Source organism: Littorina saxatilis, unplaced genomic scaffold (genome assembly GCF_037325665.1).
Source record: "Littorina saxatilis isolate snail1 unplaced genomic scaffold, US_GU_Lsax_2.0 scaffold_1835, whole genome shotgun sequence".
NCBI classification, from domain to species: Eukaryota; Metazoa; Mollusca; class Gastropoda; order Littorinimorpha; family Littorinidae; genus Littorina; species Littorina saxatilis.
In genome coordinates this window covers 4,727-19,522 of record NW_027129677.1, presented here as the reverse complement: position 1 = coordinate 19,522, position 14,796 = coordinate 4,727, and the positions used below count along the sequence as shown (strand labels likewise).

At 44.4% G+C, this 14,796-nt stretch overlaps 1 protein-coding gene across 1 annotated transcript; it reads left to right on the top strand.

The window, feature by feature from the left end:
• The first annotated feature begins 8,915 nt into the window (after positions 1-8,915).
• On the top strand, positions 8,916-13,106 carry LOC138957900 (dopamine receptor 3-like). The gene has a single exon (XM_070328937.1). It carries the CDS (start codon positions 10,016-10,018, stop codon positions 12,263-12,265), a length of 2,250 nt encoding a protein of 749 aa, XP_070185038.1. The 5' UTR covers positions 8,916-10,015; the 3' UTR covers positions 12,266-13,106.
• The last annotated feature ends 1,690 nt before the right edge of the window (positions 13,107-14,796 follow it).

Sequence of the window (14,796 nt, the reverse complement as noted above, 5' to 3'; positions counted from 1 at the left end):
TGTTTCACAAGCTCGACCACTACGGAGTGAGAAACAACACACTTAAATGGATATGTTCGTTCCTGACAGGAAGAACGCAACAAGTAGTACTCGAAGGTGTTCATTCATCGGCTGGACCAGTGACGTCAGGGGTGCCCCAAGGTACAGTCCTAGGCCCCCTCCTATTCCTGATCTACATAAACGACATGCCCGAGGCAGTTAAACATTCAAAACTAAAGCTCTTTGCGGACGATAGCCTGCTGTATAAAAAAAGTAACAAAGCAGCAAGATCCACTCCTCCTTCAAGAAGATCTGAACGCACTCCAAAATTGGGAACAGAAATGGCAAATGGAGTTTAACCCGAGCAAATGCAACATCATCCGCATACTTCCCAGCAAGAATAAGCCGCCGATAGTGTCCACCTACCACCTACATGGACAGACTCTCGAAACTACCAAGGAGAGCAAATACTTAGGAGTCACCATCACCGAAAACCTATCCTGGACCAATCACATCAAGAACGTGACCGCCAAAGGAAACAGAACCGTGGGATTCCTCAGAAGAAATTTTAAAGAATGCACGACGAAGGTGAAGTCAGCTACCTACACAACCATGGTTCGTCCCACTCTCGAATACGCGTCAACAGTGTGGGACCCACGTCAGGAAAATGACAAGCAGGCATTAGAAATGGTCCAGAGAAGAGCAGCCAGATACGCCCACAACAACTACTTTGAAAAAACGCCTGGCGTAGTTACCAACATGCTGAACAACCTTGGATGGGAAACTCTGGAAAAAAGACGAGAAAACAATCGCCTCATGATGCTGTACAAAATCAAGCACAAGATGGTCGGCATAGACGAAAAGAACTATCTCCATAGCTCCGACGCAAGAACAAGAGGAGATGGGCTGAGGCAGCAACAGGACTTCCATAAAGCCATATGCAACACCTTTTTCCCACGGACTATCTCCAACTGGAACCATCTTCCCACGACGACGACATCAGCCCCTTCTTCTTCTTCTTGGCGTTCGCAGAGGTTACACAATCAGTCCAGCACTGGTGATAATGTTGTCGTTTTCCCCAACTCCTGTCGACTGCCGTATAGTTTGGTCTGCAAGGGAGTTGGTGATTGCCACACTTCTTTTCGTTCCTCATCTAGTAAGGGACATCGCTGTAAGATGTGTTCCGCTGGACATCAGCCCCAAGCCTCGAGTCGTTCCGCTCACGTCTCCGCGGTAGCAGCCCCCTGCAGCCGCCAGTGGGCAACCCCTAATCCCTCAACCCCTGTACATAGTTTTAAACGCCTCCCAACCTATCCAGTTCCTGCCCTTTCTCAGTGCTGGTTTTTTTAAATTGTCATCCCGATTCCAAGAGGCACACACCGCATCCGGAATCGACAAGTGACATCAACGCGGGACCACTTACGTTTATCAAATAAACCCGGTCCCAACGGAGAGAAGAAGAAGAAGAAGCACCCTTTCGTTTAAACACTCACCGCTAGAGAACATCCTAGGTGCCCTCCATAAGGAGCGAGCATTTTTCAAAGATTTTATTTTTGCGTGCCCAGCCGGATTTACTTTACCTTTACCGATAATGTTGGACTCATTTAATGCTTATGGCGGAGTCACACCAAGACGACGCACGGTCAGCGCACTGAAAATATCGCGAAAAATTGCGATTTTAGCCAGTGCGTTGTCGTTCGCTGGGTGTGCGTCAATATGCGTTACTCGTTCGTCGAGCGCGCTAAACCAACGCTACACATTCGTTGTCATTCGCTGTGTGCGTTGGGATTTTTTGAGCATGCACAAAAATGTGCTTCTACAAAACCGCGGTCACACAACGACGCACTGATCATTATTTTCCATTTTTGATTCATTTTCAGTGCGCTGGCCGTGCGTTGTCTTGGTGTGACTCCGCCATAAGCATTAAATGAGTCCAACATTACGGTGAAAGGACAAATCAAAGGTGTTTAAGAATGCTGGACATGTACATGTAGCGTTTTTGTCCTGCGGGTGATTTTAGCGTCTCGGTCACGATCGCTCAGTGATCGTTCGATTGTCTCGGTTGTTGACTACATCTCAAGGTCAAAGGTCGTTTGAACTTCTCTCATTTGTAGTCTTGGCTCGTTGTGCGCATGACAGAAATGCTAACGACTTAACTGTTAAGCTTACAGTGGAACCCCCTCTTAATTTGAAATCCTTATTAGCTTCTTCCATTCCCAGGATTTCCCTCCATGCGTTGCATTCGCGTTTAAAGAGGAATAAGAAGAAAAAACTTGACTAAATGTAAAAAGGGAAACGAACAACAGAAAATCGACGTCAAAATAAAAGGAAGAAAATAAAGAAAACATAGATGTCCCCAGCATACATTTTTCTCTCACTGTATATGTGTGTGTGTGTGTGTGTGTGTATGTGTGAATGTGTGTGTGTATGTGTGTACGGTGTGTCTGTGTGTGTATGTGTATGTGTGTGTGTGCGTGTGTGTGTGTGTGCGCGTGTGTATGTGTGCGTGTGTGTGTGTGTGTGTGTGTGCATGTGTGTGTGTCTGTGTGTGTATGTGTGGGTGTGTGTGGGTGTATGTGTGTGACGGTGTATGTGTGTGTGTCTGTGTGTGTGTGTGTGTGCGTGTGTGTGTGTGTGCGTGTTTGTATGTGTGTGTGTGCGTGCATGTGTGTGTGTGTGCGTGTGTGTGTGTGTGTGCGTGCGTGTGTCTGTTAAATATATAAGTAACCTGCAGCAAGAGACTGACCCAATATCCGGACATGCGTGCAATTTTTCACGTTTGCGCACCATTATCTCCATAGCTAACGGAAAGCCCAGGTTGTTAAACTCCAGGAGGTAAGCTCACAGAGGTGGTATTGGACTTTGAAGGTAAAAAGGCCTGCTGTATTAATGTCAGTTTTAAACCACTCCATGAAATGTAAAGACCCCCTCCCACACACACACACACCTTAAACAGTCTTGTTGTGTGTGGTCATAAAATTCGCATTTGGGATTTCAATAATTGTGTGTACTCGCTCAACCCTCGCGAGCTGGCAAATATTCATGGGCGTAATTTTCAAAGTGATGATAAATTGGAAAAATTTGAAGTTTTCATCAGTGAAGAAATACCTCTTGTTAAGATGCGACCTGGATCATATAACATAGTGCACGTGGCATTTTTAATACGAGGTAAGGTTTAAGCTTAGTACCATTTCAGGCATTTTTTTGCAGCAAACGTTTTGTCTTCTCTTTTTTCTTTTTCATTTTCATAAACGTCATGTCTTTAACTTATATTTTTAGTTACTGGCCAAACATTAAGAAACCGGCACGGTTGGCCTAGTGGTAAGGCGTCCGCCCCGTGATCGGGAGGTCGTGGGTTCGAACCCCGGCCGGGTCATACCTAAGACTTTAAAATTGGCAATCTAGTGGCTGCTCCGCCTGGCGTCTGGCATTATGGGGTTAGTGCTAGGACTGGTTGGTCCGGTGTCAGAATAATGTGACTGGGTGAGACATGAAGCCTGTGCTGCGACTTCTGTCTTGTGTGTGGCGCACGTTATATGTCAAAGCAGCACCGCCCTGGTATGGCCCTTCGTGGTCGGCTGGGCGTTAAGCAAACAAACAAACAAACAAACAAACATTAAGAAATATGTAGACTTGTAACCGAAAATTGTTACATATGAGGCACAGAGGTAAATTGTCTTTTGGCTGTTGCACATTAAATCGGTTTAAAGGCACAGAGCAGCTCACAGCCTTCGTTTTGCGTTTTTGTTGCAGCTGAGTGCATTTACAGTTCAAAAATCTTCCTATGGTAGTAAAACAAACCCAAAACTACCCAACGACGACATCTGTGAAGCTCGACAGTTTCTTGTTCACGCGAGTGCATAAATTAACCAAGTTCTTACGTGGTGTTTGGTCGGAGTTCGATTCAACTGAGTGATTCCGGCCTCCATTTTGTTTTACACAAACTCATGATGACGTCTGACATAGTTTGCTAAGTGACGTGTCTTTTTGTGCATGATGTGGTGATCTACCTGATCTAAGTTTAGATCCAAAAATTGGCCAAGGCCAGCCGGGTTCCGAGTACGAAATTAATTCGTAAAAAAATCGCAGTTCTTGACTCTTTGGGTGCAAGTCAATGAAACTTGGTAGTTCTTCTAACGGATAGCTGCCTGAGGTATGACTAAATGCCCCAGGGGCTCCGTGCACCTGGATTTGACAAGTTCAGTACCTTTAAAATCGGGCGCACTGTTCACACGGACGAACTCTCGACGACTTAATCTCGCGAACTTTTCCACGACTTCTTGCTGACAATCATTCAAATCGGCTGAAGATCATTCATGTGTCTGCAGCTAAAGTTTGTGTGTGTATTTTTCAGATTTGTTTACATTTTTTTTCAAAGGATTTCACTCTAATTAGGGGAGAGTTACTGATATCGTACCACTTAAGGACAAACAGCTCTATAACGCAACCATTTTATGCTAGGCACTTCAAATTGTCCATAAACACTCATCTCCTGTGCCTTCAACGTTCCGTATATTGTTTTCAATGAAAAAAACGCAAACTTGGTTTCAGTACGGATTTAAAAAAATCATCCAAATGGTACGAATTACAAGACCAGTTCTGTAATGCGTACCTGTCAGTCACTTATAACGTACTAGGGGTACGATATTAGTGACCTTGTGGTACAATATCAATAACTCTTGAAGCAGCGCTGAAGCCCATTCCGTTTGCAATGGCTGCCAGACATTTTTTCATGTCCTCTGATGTCCAGTTCGAGGGGGAAAGCATTTTTCTGAAACAACTTCAGGCTTCAGACTTCTTAATAAGTACTCCTAAATGGATCATTTGGCAATTAATAGGAGGTTGTGTCATCCTGCATATCGTACCAGAAGTCATTGTTATCGTACCACCGGTACTATATCAAGACTCTGGCTGGTACGATATGCGTGACTTCGGTAGGCTGGACAATAAGTAGATCTAGCCTTCTACATGTAAAGCAAAGGCCAATGTTTTGATCCAAATGCAACCTACACTCAACAAGGTATTAATGTATAGTCAAGTTAATTTGCTCAGTGGTGTAGTCTTTGCATAGTCACACAAATTTGTCACTACGAAAATAACATCAAAATGCGAAAAAAGTGAATTTTTCGTTCTTGCTGGTGGTTTTCTCGCTAGCTGCCATGTTGACACCGGAAGAATGCTTCTTTCCTACGGGGTTCTCCCCACACTTCAGCAGGGGCTTCAGGCATTCGTCATTTCGCGGGAATGGGGGTGGTACGATATGGATAACAGGTACGCAATCAGTAACTCTCCCCGTATATATGCAGCTCTTTGTGAACTGTGATTCAGGGAAAATATCAAGAGTCATACATTGTTTACGAAACTGCCGCTTTAACTCCCTCATCAACATTTCAACACTTCGCATAAAATGTTAAAGCCCTCTGTGTCTGGTTCGCTGCATGTTAATTACGGCTATTAAATTCAGCGACAGAATTTCGACAAGGACGTGAAGTGTGTGTTTTATACTTCTTTCCTTCGTTCCAAGAGTGAAAATGATACGACAATAGTTTACTGGGAACGGGAGGTGTTGGGGAGTATGTGTGTGTGTGTGTGTGTGTGTGTGTGTGTGTGTGTGTGTGTGTGTGTGTGTATGTGTGCATAGGCGCGCGCGCGCGTGTGTGTGTGTGCAGGGGGTGATGTGGTGTGTGTTTGCGTGCGTGTGTGTGTGTGTGTGTGTGTGTGTGTGTGTGTGTGTATGTGTGTGTGTGGTGTGTGTTTGCGTGTGTTTGCATGTGTTTGCGGCATGTGTGTTCGTCCGTGTACGTGCGCGTATGTGTGTGTGTGTTTCAAGTGTGTGTGTGTGTGTGTGTGGGTGGGTGTTTGCAGGGAGTGGTGTTCGATTGGTGTGAAATCTGTGTATATGCGGAGATGTGTGTGCGTCAGTGTGAGATTCTTTCGACTCGTACTATATTCTTTCTTTCAACAGTTGAGCTAACTATATACCTTTCATGATATATACCTTTTCGAAGGACACTCTTAATTTTGGGCAGGTGTTTTGGCGAAGACCGAAAAACACTTCAAATTAGCGAATCATATTTCTTTATTAAAGGTACCTTCCTTCTCAGGTAACCCTCATGTCGGCCACCGCAGATCTATCCAAGTTTTTACACGGGATAAGAGCATCTTTCCACTTGGATACATACCCAAAATCAACAGTCTGTCAACCGCAACACGGTGGCCTAGTGGTAAGGCGTCCGCCCAGTGAGCGGGAGGTCGTGGGTTCGAACCCCGGCCGGGTCATACCTAAGACTTTAAAATTGGCAATCTAGTGGCTGCTCCGCCTGGCGTCTGGCATTATGGGGTTAGTACTAGGACTGGTTGGTCCGGTGTCAGAATAATGTGACTGGGTGAGACATGAAGCCTGTGCTGCGACTTCTGTCTTGTGTGTGGCGCACGTTAAATGTCAAAGCAGCACCGCCCTGATATGGCCCTTCGTGGTCGGCTGGGCGTTTACGCAAACAAACAAACAAACAAACAGTCTGTCTGCTTGACACGGAGAGTTGGATTTTGTTTTATAGAATCAATTGTGTAACTCACGCCAGTATCCATATGCAAAACTGATTCAACACACAAGTCCCGCTCTGCGTACAGCGCAGCCAGGTTGTTAATTCTTGGTGTATAATATGTGTCCCAAGTGATAAGATGCTCTTACCCTACGGTAAGGTTGTTAATTCTTGGTGTATAATATGTGTCCCAAGTGATAAGATGCTCTTACCCTACGGTAAGGTTGTTAATTCTTGGTGTATAATATGTGTCCCAAGTGATAAGATGCTCTTACCCTACGGTAAGGTTGTTAATTCTTGGTGTATAATATGTATCCCAAGTGATAAGATGCTCTTACCCTACGGTAAGGTTGTTAATTCTTGGTGTATAATATGTATCCCAAGTGATAAGATGCTCTTACCCTACGGTAAGGTTGTTAATTCTTGGTGTATAATATGTATCCCAAGTGATAAGATGCTCTTACCCTACGGTAAGGTTGTTAATTCTTGGTGTATAATATGTATCCCAAGTGATAAGATGCTCTTACCCTACGGTAAGGTTGTTAATTCTTGGTGTATAATATGTATCCCAAGTGATAAGATGCTCTTACCCTACGGTAAGGTTGTTAATTCTTGGTGTATAATATGTATCCCAAGTGATAAGATGCTCTTACCCTACGGTAAGGTTGTTAATTCTTGGTGTATAATATGTATCCCAAGTGATAAGATGCTCTTACCCTACGGTAAGGTTGTTAATTCTTGGTGTATAATATGTATCCCAAGTGATAAGATGCTCTTACCCTACGGTAAGGTTGTTAATTCTTGGTGTAAAATATGTATCCCAAGTGATAAGATGCTCTTACCCTACGGTAAGGTTGTTAATTCTTGGTGTATAATATGTATCCCAAGTGATAAGATGCTCTTACCCTACGGTAAGGTTGTTAATTCTTGGTGTATAATATGTATCCCAAGTGATAAGATGCTCTTACCCTACGGTAAGGTTGTTAATTCTTGGTGTATAATATGTATCCCAAGTGATAAGATGCTCTTACCCTACGGTAAGGTTGTTAATTCTTGGTGTATAATATGTATCCCAAGTGATAAGATGCTCTTACCCTACGGTAAGGTTGTTAATTCTTGGTGTATAATATGTATCCCAAGTGATATAAAGATGCTCTTACCCTACGGTAAGGTTGTTAATTCTTGGTGTATAATATGTATCCCAAGTGATATAAAGATGCTCTTACCCTACGGTAAGGTTGTTGATTCTTGGTGTATAATATGTATCCCAAGTGATATAAAGATGCTCTTACCCTACGGTAAGGTTGTTAATTCTTGGTGTATAATATGTATCCCAAGTGATATAAAGATGCTCTTACCCTACGGTAAGGTTGTTAATTCTTGGTGTATAATATGTATCCCAAGTGATATAAAGATGCTCTTACCCTACGGTAAAGTGCTGTTCACATGGCAGACTTTCAACCAATTTTTAACCAGCTTTAGTTGGTTTGATGTCGCCAAGGTGTCGCTGCGACCATGTCGGCAAAACGTCTGCCGTGTGAACGGTCCCGACAATTTAGTTCCGATTTAGCAGCGACTTGAACCTGCTCGACTCCGCAGCGATTTACAAGCCACTTGGAGCAGACTTTTATTATCGCGCCGGAAAACAACGAATACGATCGAACAAAATGTGCAAATCGGCTGAGAATCGTTGCTTAAAATAAATCTGACCGTTAGCGCTGTTCACATGATTTTCAACAGACTTGGTTCCAAAACAAAAATCGCTTGAAAGTTGGTGGAAAGTGGGTTGTGAGTCTATAACATGTGAACAGCGCTTAAAATCATAGACAAGTATGCTGTGGTGAACCAGACCGTTTAACGCAAGAAGGTACCTTTAAACAGATGCTTAATCATGGGAGATCGTGTTCTTGATCAGTATAACATCAGCCTTATCGCTTTCAGGCATAGGCCCTACCCAGACGACTATCAAGTATTGCACTTTACGAAATCACGCCACAAATCGGTCTATCAATCAAATATGGATGAAAATTAAGCGGCCCTCGATGGGTTAGTGGGTCCCTGAGAGAAATTACTCATTCCGTCGCTTACTTTAATGAAGTAAAAAAAGATTGTCGTGCATGGTTCGTGAAATTTCTCTCCGTCTGTTTGTCTCTCTCTCTCTCTCTCTCTCTCTCTCTCTCTCTCTCTCTCTCTCTCTCTCTCTCTCTCTCTCTCTCACGCAAACGAACGTACCCACACACACACACACACACAAACACACGCGTACATCTCCCCCCCCACACACACACTATTTACCGATACTATTTACCTATGTATGCAGAACCCCAAAACAATATTCCATGTATGAACGTTAACAACAACATTTTCATCTCATTTTTCTTTGTGTGTATTTTCAGAGACATCGTGATCGACTAGTACTAAAAAGAAGCCCCAGACTACTGACTTCAGTCCTTCACCTTGGTCAACGCCCGACAGACTCGTACTTCCTCGGCCACGGTGGATTTCCTCCACTTTCCTCACACTGGACTCGCAGTTATGTCTTCGCGACGAGATGGTCTTCGAAGCTAAATTGATACAGAAATCTTTGGAGTCGAGTGAACACTGAAGTCTTTGCAGTCAAGTGAAATACAGAAGTTCAAGCATCTGTATATCAAGTGGAATAAAGAAGTCGAAGCATCTGTATGTGAAGTGGAATAAAGAAGTTGAAGCATCTGTATGTGAAGTGGAATAAAGAAGTTGAAGCATCTGTATGTGAAGTGGAATAAAGAAGTTCAAGCATCTGTATATCAAGTGGAATACAGAAGTTGAAGCATCTGTATGTGAAGTGGAATAAAGAAGTTGAAGCATCTGTACGTGAAGTGGAGTACAGAAGTCCAAGCATCTGTATGTGAAGTGGAATAAAGAAGTCCAAGCATCTGTATGTGAAGTGAAATACAGAAGTTCAAGCATCTGTATATATTTTTCGGACCCATAAGTTCAAAAAAATGTTGTCGACATGTGTGTGTTTGTACCTTCGTGACGCAGCTCTAAACACTAACCCATAGCTACGAAACATGTTTAAGCACGCGTGAAAAAAGCAAGTTTAGATCCAATGCTTTTGTGTTGAAGTATTGTTGTTATGGTTTTACTCGCAGTACAAACAGTGCTGTGTGAATTGTGATCGTGGGAGAATGTGACGTGCTGTTTCTCACACGAACCACCAGACACACCTTAAGCCATCGAGGATCCTGCATTTCATGTGTATTCCCCTATGTTCATCGGGTAGTGGTGATTCCAATTTTGGGCTGTATAAACAAAAATAACCCCGTAAAAGTGACGTCACATTTTTTAAAGGGGAGATAACATTTCGAGATTCATTAAGTGTGACAGCGAACCACGCACTGACGGTAGATTGTTCAATGTTGCAGTCGGCGTGAAATACCGCAGGGTATGGATGAAACACTGCACATCTGCAATGATCAGTGTTCGTAATTAAAGCTTCCTCCAAAGTCATCATGAATGACACTGTCGGATTTTCACATTTCTTCTCTACGGACGAAAACAGTAACACGACAAACCTCAAACCAAAGCCCACGGTCATTTGGAACCATGAGAATACCCAGACTTTATCAACCACGCCCTATCTCTTCCAACCGAGCGAACTTTTGGATTTGGACAACGATGGTGAAAGTCCTCTACAGCTCAGCCCTTTTGTCAAGAGCACATTCGGGTTCTCGGGGTCTCAAAGCGAGGCTCAGAACTTCACATCCGGGGCTGGCAACTTTACATCCGGGGGTGGGAACTTTACATCCGGGGACCTGTGGCGCGAGAATGAGGAGTACGCGCGCGTGGTGATCCCCTCCATGGTGTACGTAGCTGTGCTGATGACTGTCGGTGTCCCGGGCAACTCCCTGGTCATGTACGTCTACGGGCTCAAGTTCCGCGGAGCCTGCCAGCATTTCTTGATCGTCTGCCTGGCCGTCTGCGACCTCATCATCGGCCTCATCGCCATGCCAACGGAGATTGCCGATCTCAGGTTCCACCTGACTTTCTCCTCCGACTTTGCGTGTCGTCTGCTGCGTTTCGTTACGCTCTTCTGTGCTCTGACGTCCAACTGCATCCTCATCGTCATCGCTGTGGATCGTTTTCGTCGCGTCTGTCATCCCCTGGGTCGTCAGATGCAGAAGAGAGAGGCTAGGATCGGAGCTGCGCTGTCTGCGATGCTGGCTCTGTTGATATCTGTGCCCCTGTACGTCGTCACTGGACTAAAGACTACGGAAACGAGTCGGCCTGGTCTTTTCGGCAAGGACTGCTCGTTCTCTGACGAGTACCACGACACTCCTTACCCCATGGCCTTGATGTGCATTCTGGGGGGCGGGTTTATCACCATGACTGTCGTGCTGGCCGTGCTCTACTTCAGAATCTGGAGACAGGCTCGTGCGCATCGTCCGGGCCTGAGGTCTACCAGGTCCAACCAGTCCAAGTCCAGAGACAAAGGGTCGTCCGCTTCGTCCTCCCGGAACACGCCCCCGAACAGTCCCGCTTTTGCCTTGTGTGGTAAGAGTGAACGTCGACGTGCTTCGTCAACCAGGGAAGCTAAGCTTGTCACATCTCTCCCTAGTTCCCCCGGTAGGAGCCCAGCTAGTTCTTCTGAGGTTGTTCTGACAGAACAACGACTCCCGGTATCAGTAATTTCGCGACCGGATATGCTTCTTTCCATGTCAACGCTTTCAGAAACTCCTCCCACCAACCCTGCTTTGCCTACGGTTGGTCAGACAAGCTGTCAACAAACTCCGCCCACTGCACAACCTGACATGCTTTCATCAACGCCAAACCTGTCTGAGGCTCCTCCCACCTGTTCTCGAGTGTCTATGATTGGTCAGAACGACCTCACAAGACACGCCTCTCCGTCTATTAATGCCTCGCAGCCGGACGTAGTGTTGTCTTTGTCCCCAATTCCGAGTCCCAGTCTGCCTCATTTCGCCAAGAGGTCCAGCCGAAGCAAAAAGTCCGCGAAGAAGAAAGGCGAACGTTCCTGTGTGTCTTCTTCTCGGAATTCCTCCCCCTCTGCTTCTTGCACGTGCGAGGAAGCTGTCTTGGGACTCAGCAGAGACGACCTTCTTCGCAGAAGCCCAATTCGCGCAATCTCCTGCTGTTGCCATGGCCGTAGAGAGTCAAATGACGCAGACACAAACAATGACGTCACGAACACCACGTCAGAAGTTTCTCAAACTGGCGACAAAGCGGGCGAATCTTTGACGCCTGGCAGCAGTAACGTCGATTCTAGCAGACTGTCCCACGTGTCCAGTACAGAGTCGAACATGTCCGTCTTCACTGTCCGATCAGATTATGATTCTTCCTCGGAAAGTTTCGAGAAAGCGAAAAAGGCTCACAAGAAAGAAGCTCGCCAGAAAAGCAAATGGCCAACGTGTTGCCACAGAAACGGGAAGAAAGGTGTCAGCATGGACAAGACAACTGTTGTTGCTTTTGCAGTGACGTTGGTGTTCGTGATAAGTTTCTTCCCTTATTTGACATTGATGCTCATTCGCGGCGTGTTTCGCAACTTTGACAATTCTCTCCATGGTTCCACGCAGCTCAATTTCTACAATGTTTTTGTTAGGTCATACCTGCTCAACTCGTCAGCTAACCCTGTAATTTATGGTGTATTCAACGCAAGATTTAGACTGGAGGTTGCGACGATTTTCAGAAAGATGGTGTCAGTAATATGTTTCTGTTGCCGTTGCTCAAAGATCAGCAAATGTTGATGACGTCAGTGTGACGAATTCGTTGACATATTGCGTGGAAGTGACGTCACATTGTAGCTCCGGGCGAACTGATGAAATGTTCAGTTTAAACAAAAACGCACTCAAAGTATTACGTTTCCAGCGATTGCCGAGAACAAACGATGTACCTGTACAGTGATTTACTTTTGTACTTAAATGTGTTAGTTATTATATCGGTGACATTTATCATAGCGTTACATTCGATAAAGATGTGCACAAATCTAGACTCTAAATGAGAGAAATAAAATCACAACACAAAACATATGCTTATACCACGTGCAAAGAAAATAACGAAAGAATTGGAAACAGAAAAAACAGACAGACAAATAGAAAGACATATAGACATACAGAAGAAATGTAAAAGTGACCGTGATTATTTTAACTTGCAGAAAAAAACGAACAACAAGTTTATTTCTCTTGAAAATGCTGTTTTGTCGTTGTAATTGTTGTTTTTCTTTTTAAATATTTGATATTTTACTCGTCAGTAGAGTCAAAAGCTTATGGAAGATGGGTAATCGACGTTCTCTGTCATTATAAGTTGCTTGCTCAGAAGACGGCTATTTGTGTAGGTTGCACACAAGGCACGTGCGCGTGTGTGTATGTGTGTGTGTGTGTGTGTGTGTATGTGTGTGTGTGTGTGTGTGTGTGTGTGTGTGTGTGTGTGTGTGTGTGTGTGTGTGTGTGTGTGTGTGTGTGTGTGTGTGTGTGTGTGTGTGTGTTTGGTTAAATGATTTCTGATGTGAAATGCTTTAGTTCAGATAAGACTTATTTACTAAATACTTACATAATTATACACATTTGCAACGGCATGTTATCGATCAGTGTCTTTGTTTTGTCTTCATGTTCAAATCAGTGTTTCGTAAAAAACAAAACATGGAATTGTAATAACTTGTGTGTTTGTGTGTGTGTGTGTGTGTGTGTGTGTGTGTGTGTGTGTGTGTGTGTTTGTGTGACGGTGTGTGTGTGTGTGTGTCTGTGTGTCACTTTGTGTGTGCCGGTGGTGAGTGTGTGTAGCACGGTCTGTCCGTCTATCGGTCAGTCTGCCTGTCCGTCCGAGTCTGCTTGTGTGGGTGTGAGTCAGTCTGTGTCTGTGTCTGTGTCTGTGCGCCTGTTTGTCTGTCTATCTGTCTGTCTGTGTCTTTGTGTTTTCTTCGGTGTGACTGTGTCCGTATGTCTGTGGGTGTCACTGGTGGGCGGGGGGGGGGGGGGGGGGGGGGGGGGGGGGGGGGGGGGGGGGGTCTGATTGTCCATGTCACTCAGTGTCGAGTGGTGAGTCGGTTGGGTGACTGTATGCTTAGGTTCCAATTACTTTGTGTTTTTGAAAGCAAACACTTTATTTAGATAGGTGGTCATTCAGTTAGTCGAAGTGTGAGTCTATTCATCAGATGGTCAAATACTTGAAATACGTCTCCGAACAAGGGAAGCAACTCTTTCACGTACAGAGCAAACTCGCGCAATCCAAGAGTTGTGTCCCTTAAAGTACACAAGCAACGATGACGTCTGCAGTGCGGGAAATCCTCCCTCACGAGCTCGCCCCGTTTCGCCGACACCCTCCGACCACCACAGAACTCAAGAGAGAGGGTGGGAAGCCATTTCCAGCACCACTCCCTTTCTTATTTTCGCACGGGAGGAGGGACCGTAATTCAAGAAACAACAGGTAAGATTTGGAGAAAAATTGTGTGTGAATGTCCGCTCTTTCTTCTCGTTCAATATCGAAGCGGCTCTCCGCTCGGGAGTGTTTTCATCGGGGTAGATTTTGGGAGGGAGGCGACATCCCGAATGATTGGCTAAGGGAGGGGGTGTTGTCCGCGATTGTTGGCTCTAATGCGATCAGTTCATTCGCTCCGAGTGTCGTGAGACGGTTGAGTGATTTATTTATTGAATTGTTACTGACCAGTGAGTGCTGAGGTTCGGACCGACAGTTTTTCTTTTCTTTCGTCTGCTCGGGGGGCAGAAAGAGGGTAAGTCACGTTCAATATTGACTAAGCGTGATGTAGATCATGTCGCTTTCAATGTTTGCTTGCATTTGACTGATGTACAAGTATGATGCACGAGATATATACAAGATGACAGATCCTATTTTAACCTTTAAAAAAAATTGTGTTTACTTATCAATTTATTTATTTATTGTTGAATCAGGATCTTGTAGTATTGAAGGAACCTATCACTGAATGTGTTTATAAGATTATGTTGTTATTATTGTAACATGTTAGGGATAACAGGATAAGTAAAATCCTAAAATAGATTTATCAATGACTAAACTCGAATATGTAATAATTTGTTTTATTGAAGTATCTATTTTTTTTCTCTATTTGTTTGATGAACAACCAGTGACATGTAGCATACACCTAAATCTCTTTATTTTCTAATCCCTAATCGTGCGAATCTTTCTTGCCCGCTTTCTTTCTTGATTTCTTCCTTTGGAAAAATTAAATGTGAATTTTATTATGATAAAATGATGGTCTTTGACTGATCAATCATCTGTGATTTTAGTAGATTTGTTGGCACATGTA

What these genes read in the sequence shown, in the direction of transcription:
- LOC138957900 (XM_070328937.1), top strand. Translation starts at nt 10,016, where the DNA reads ATGAATGACACTGTCGGATTTTCACATTTCTTCTCTACGGACGAAAAC.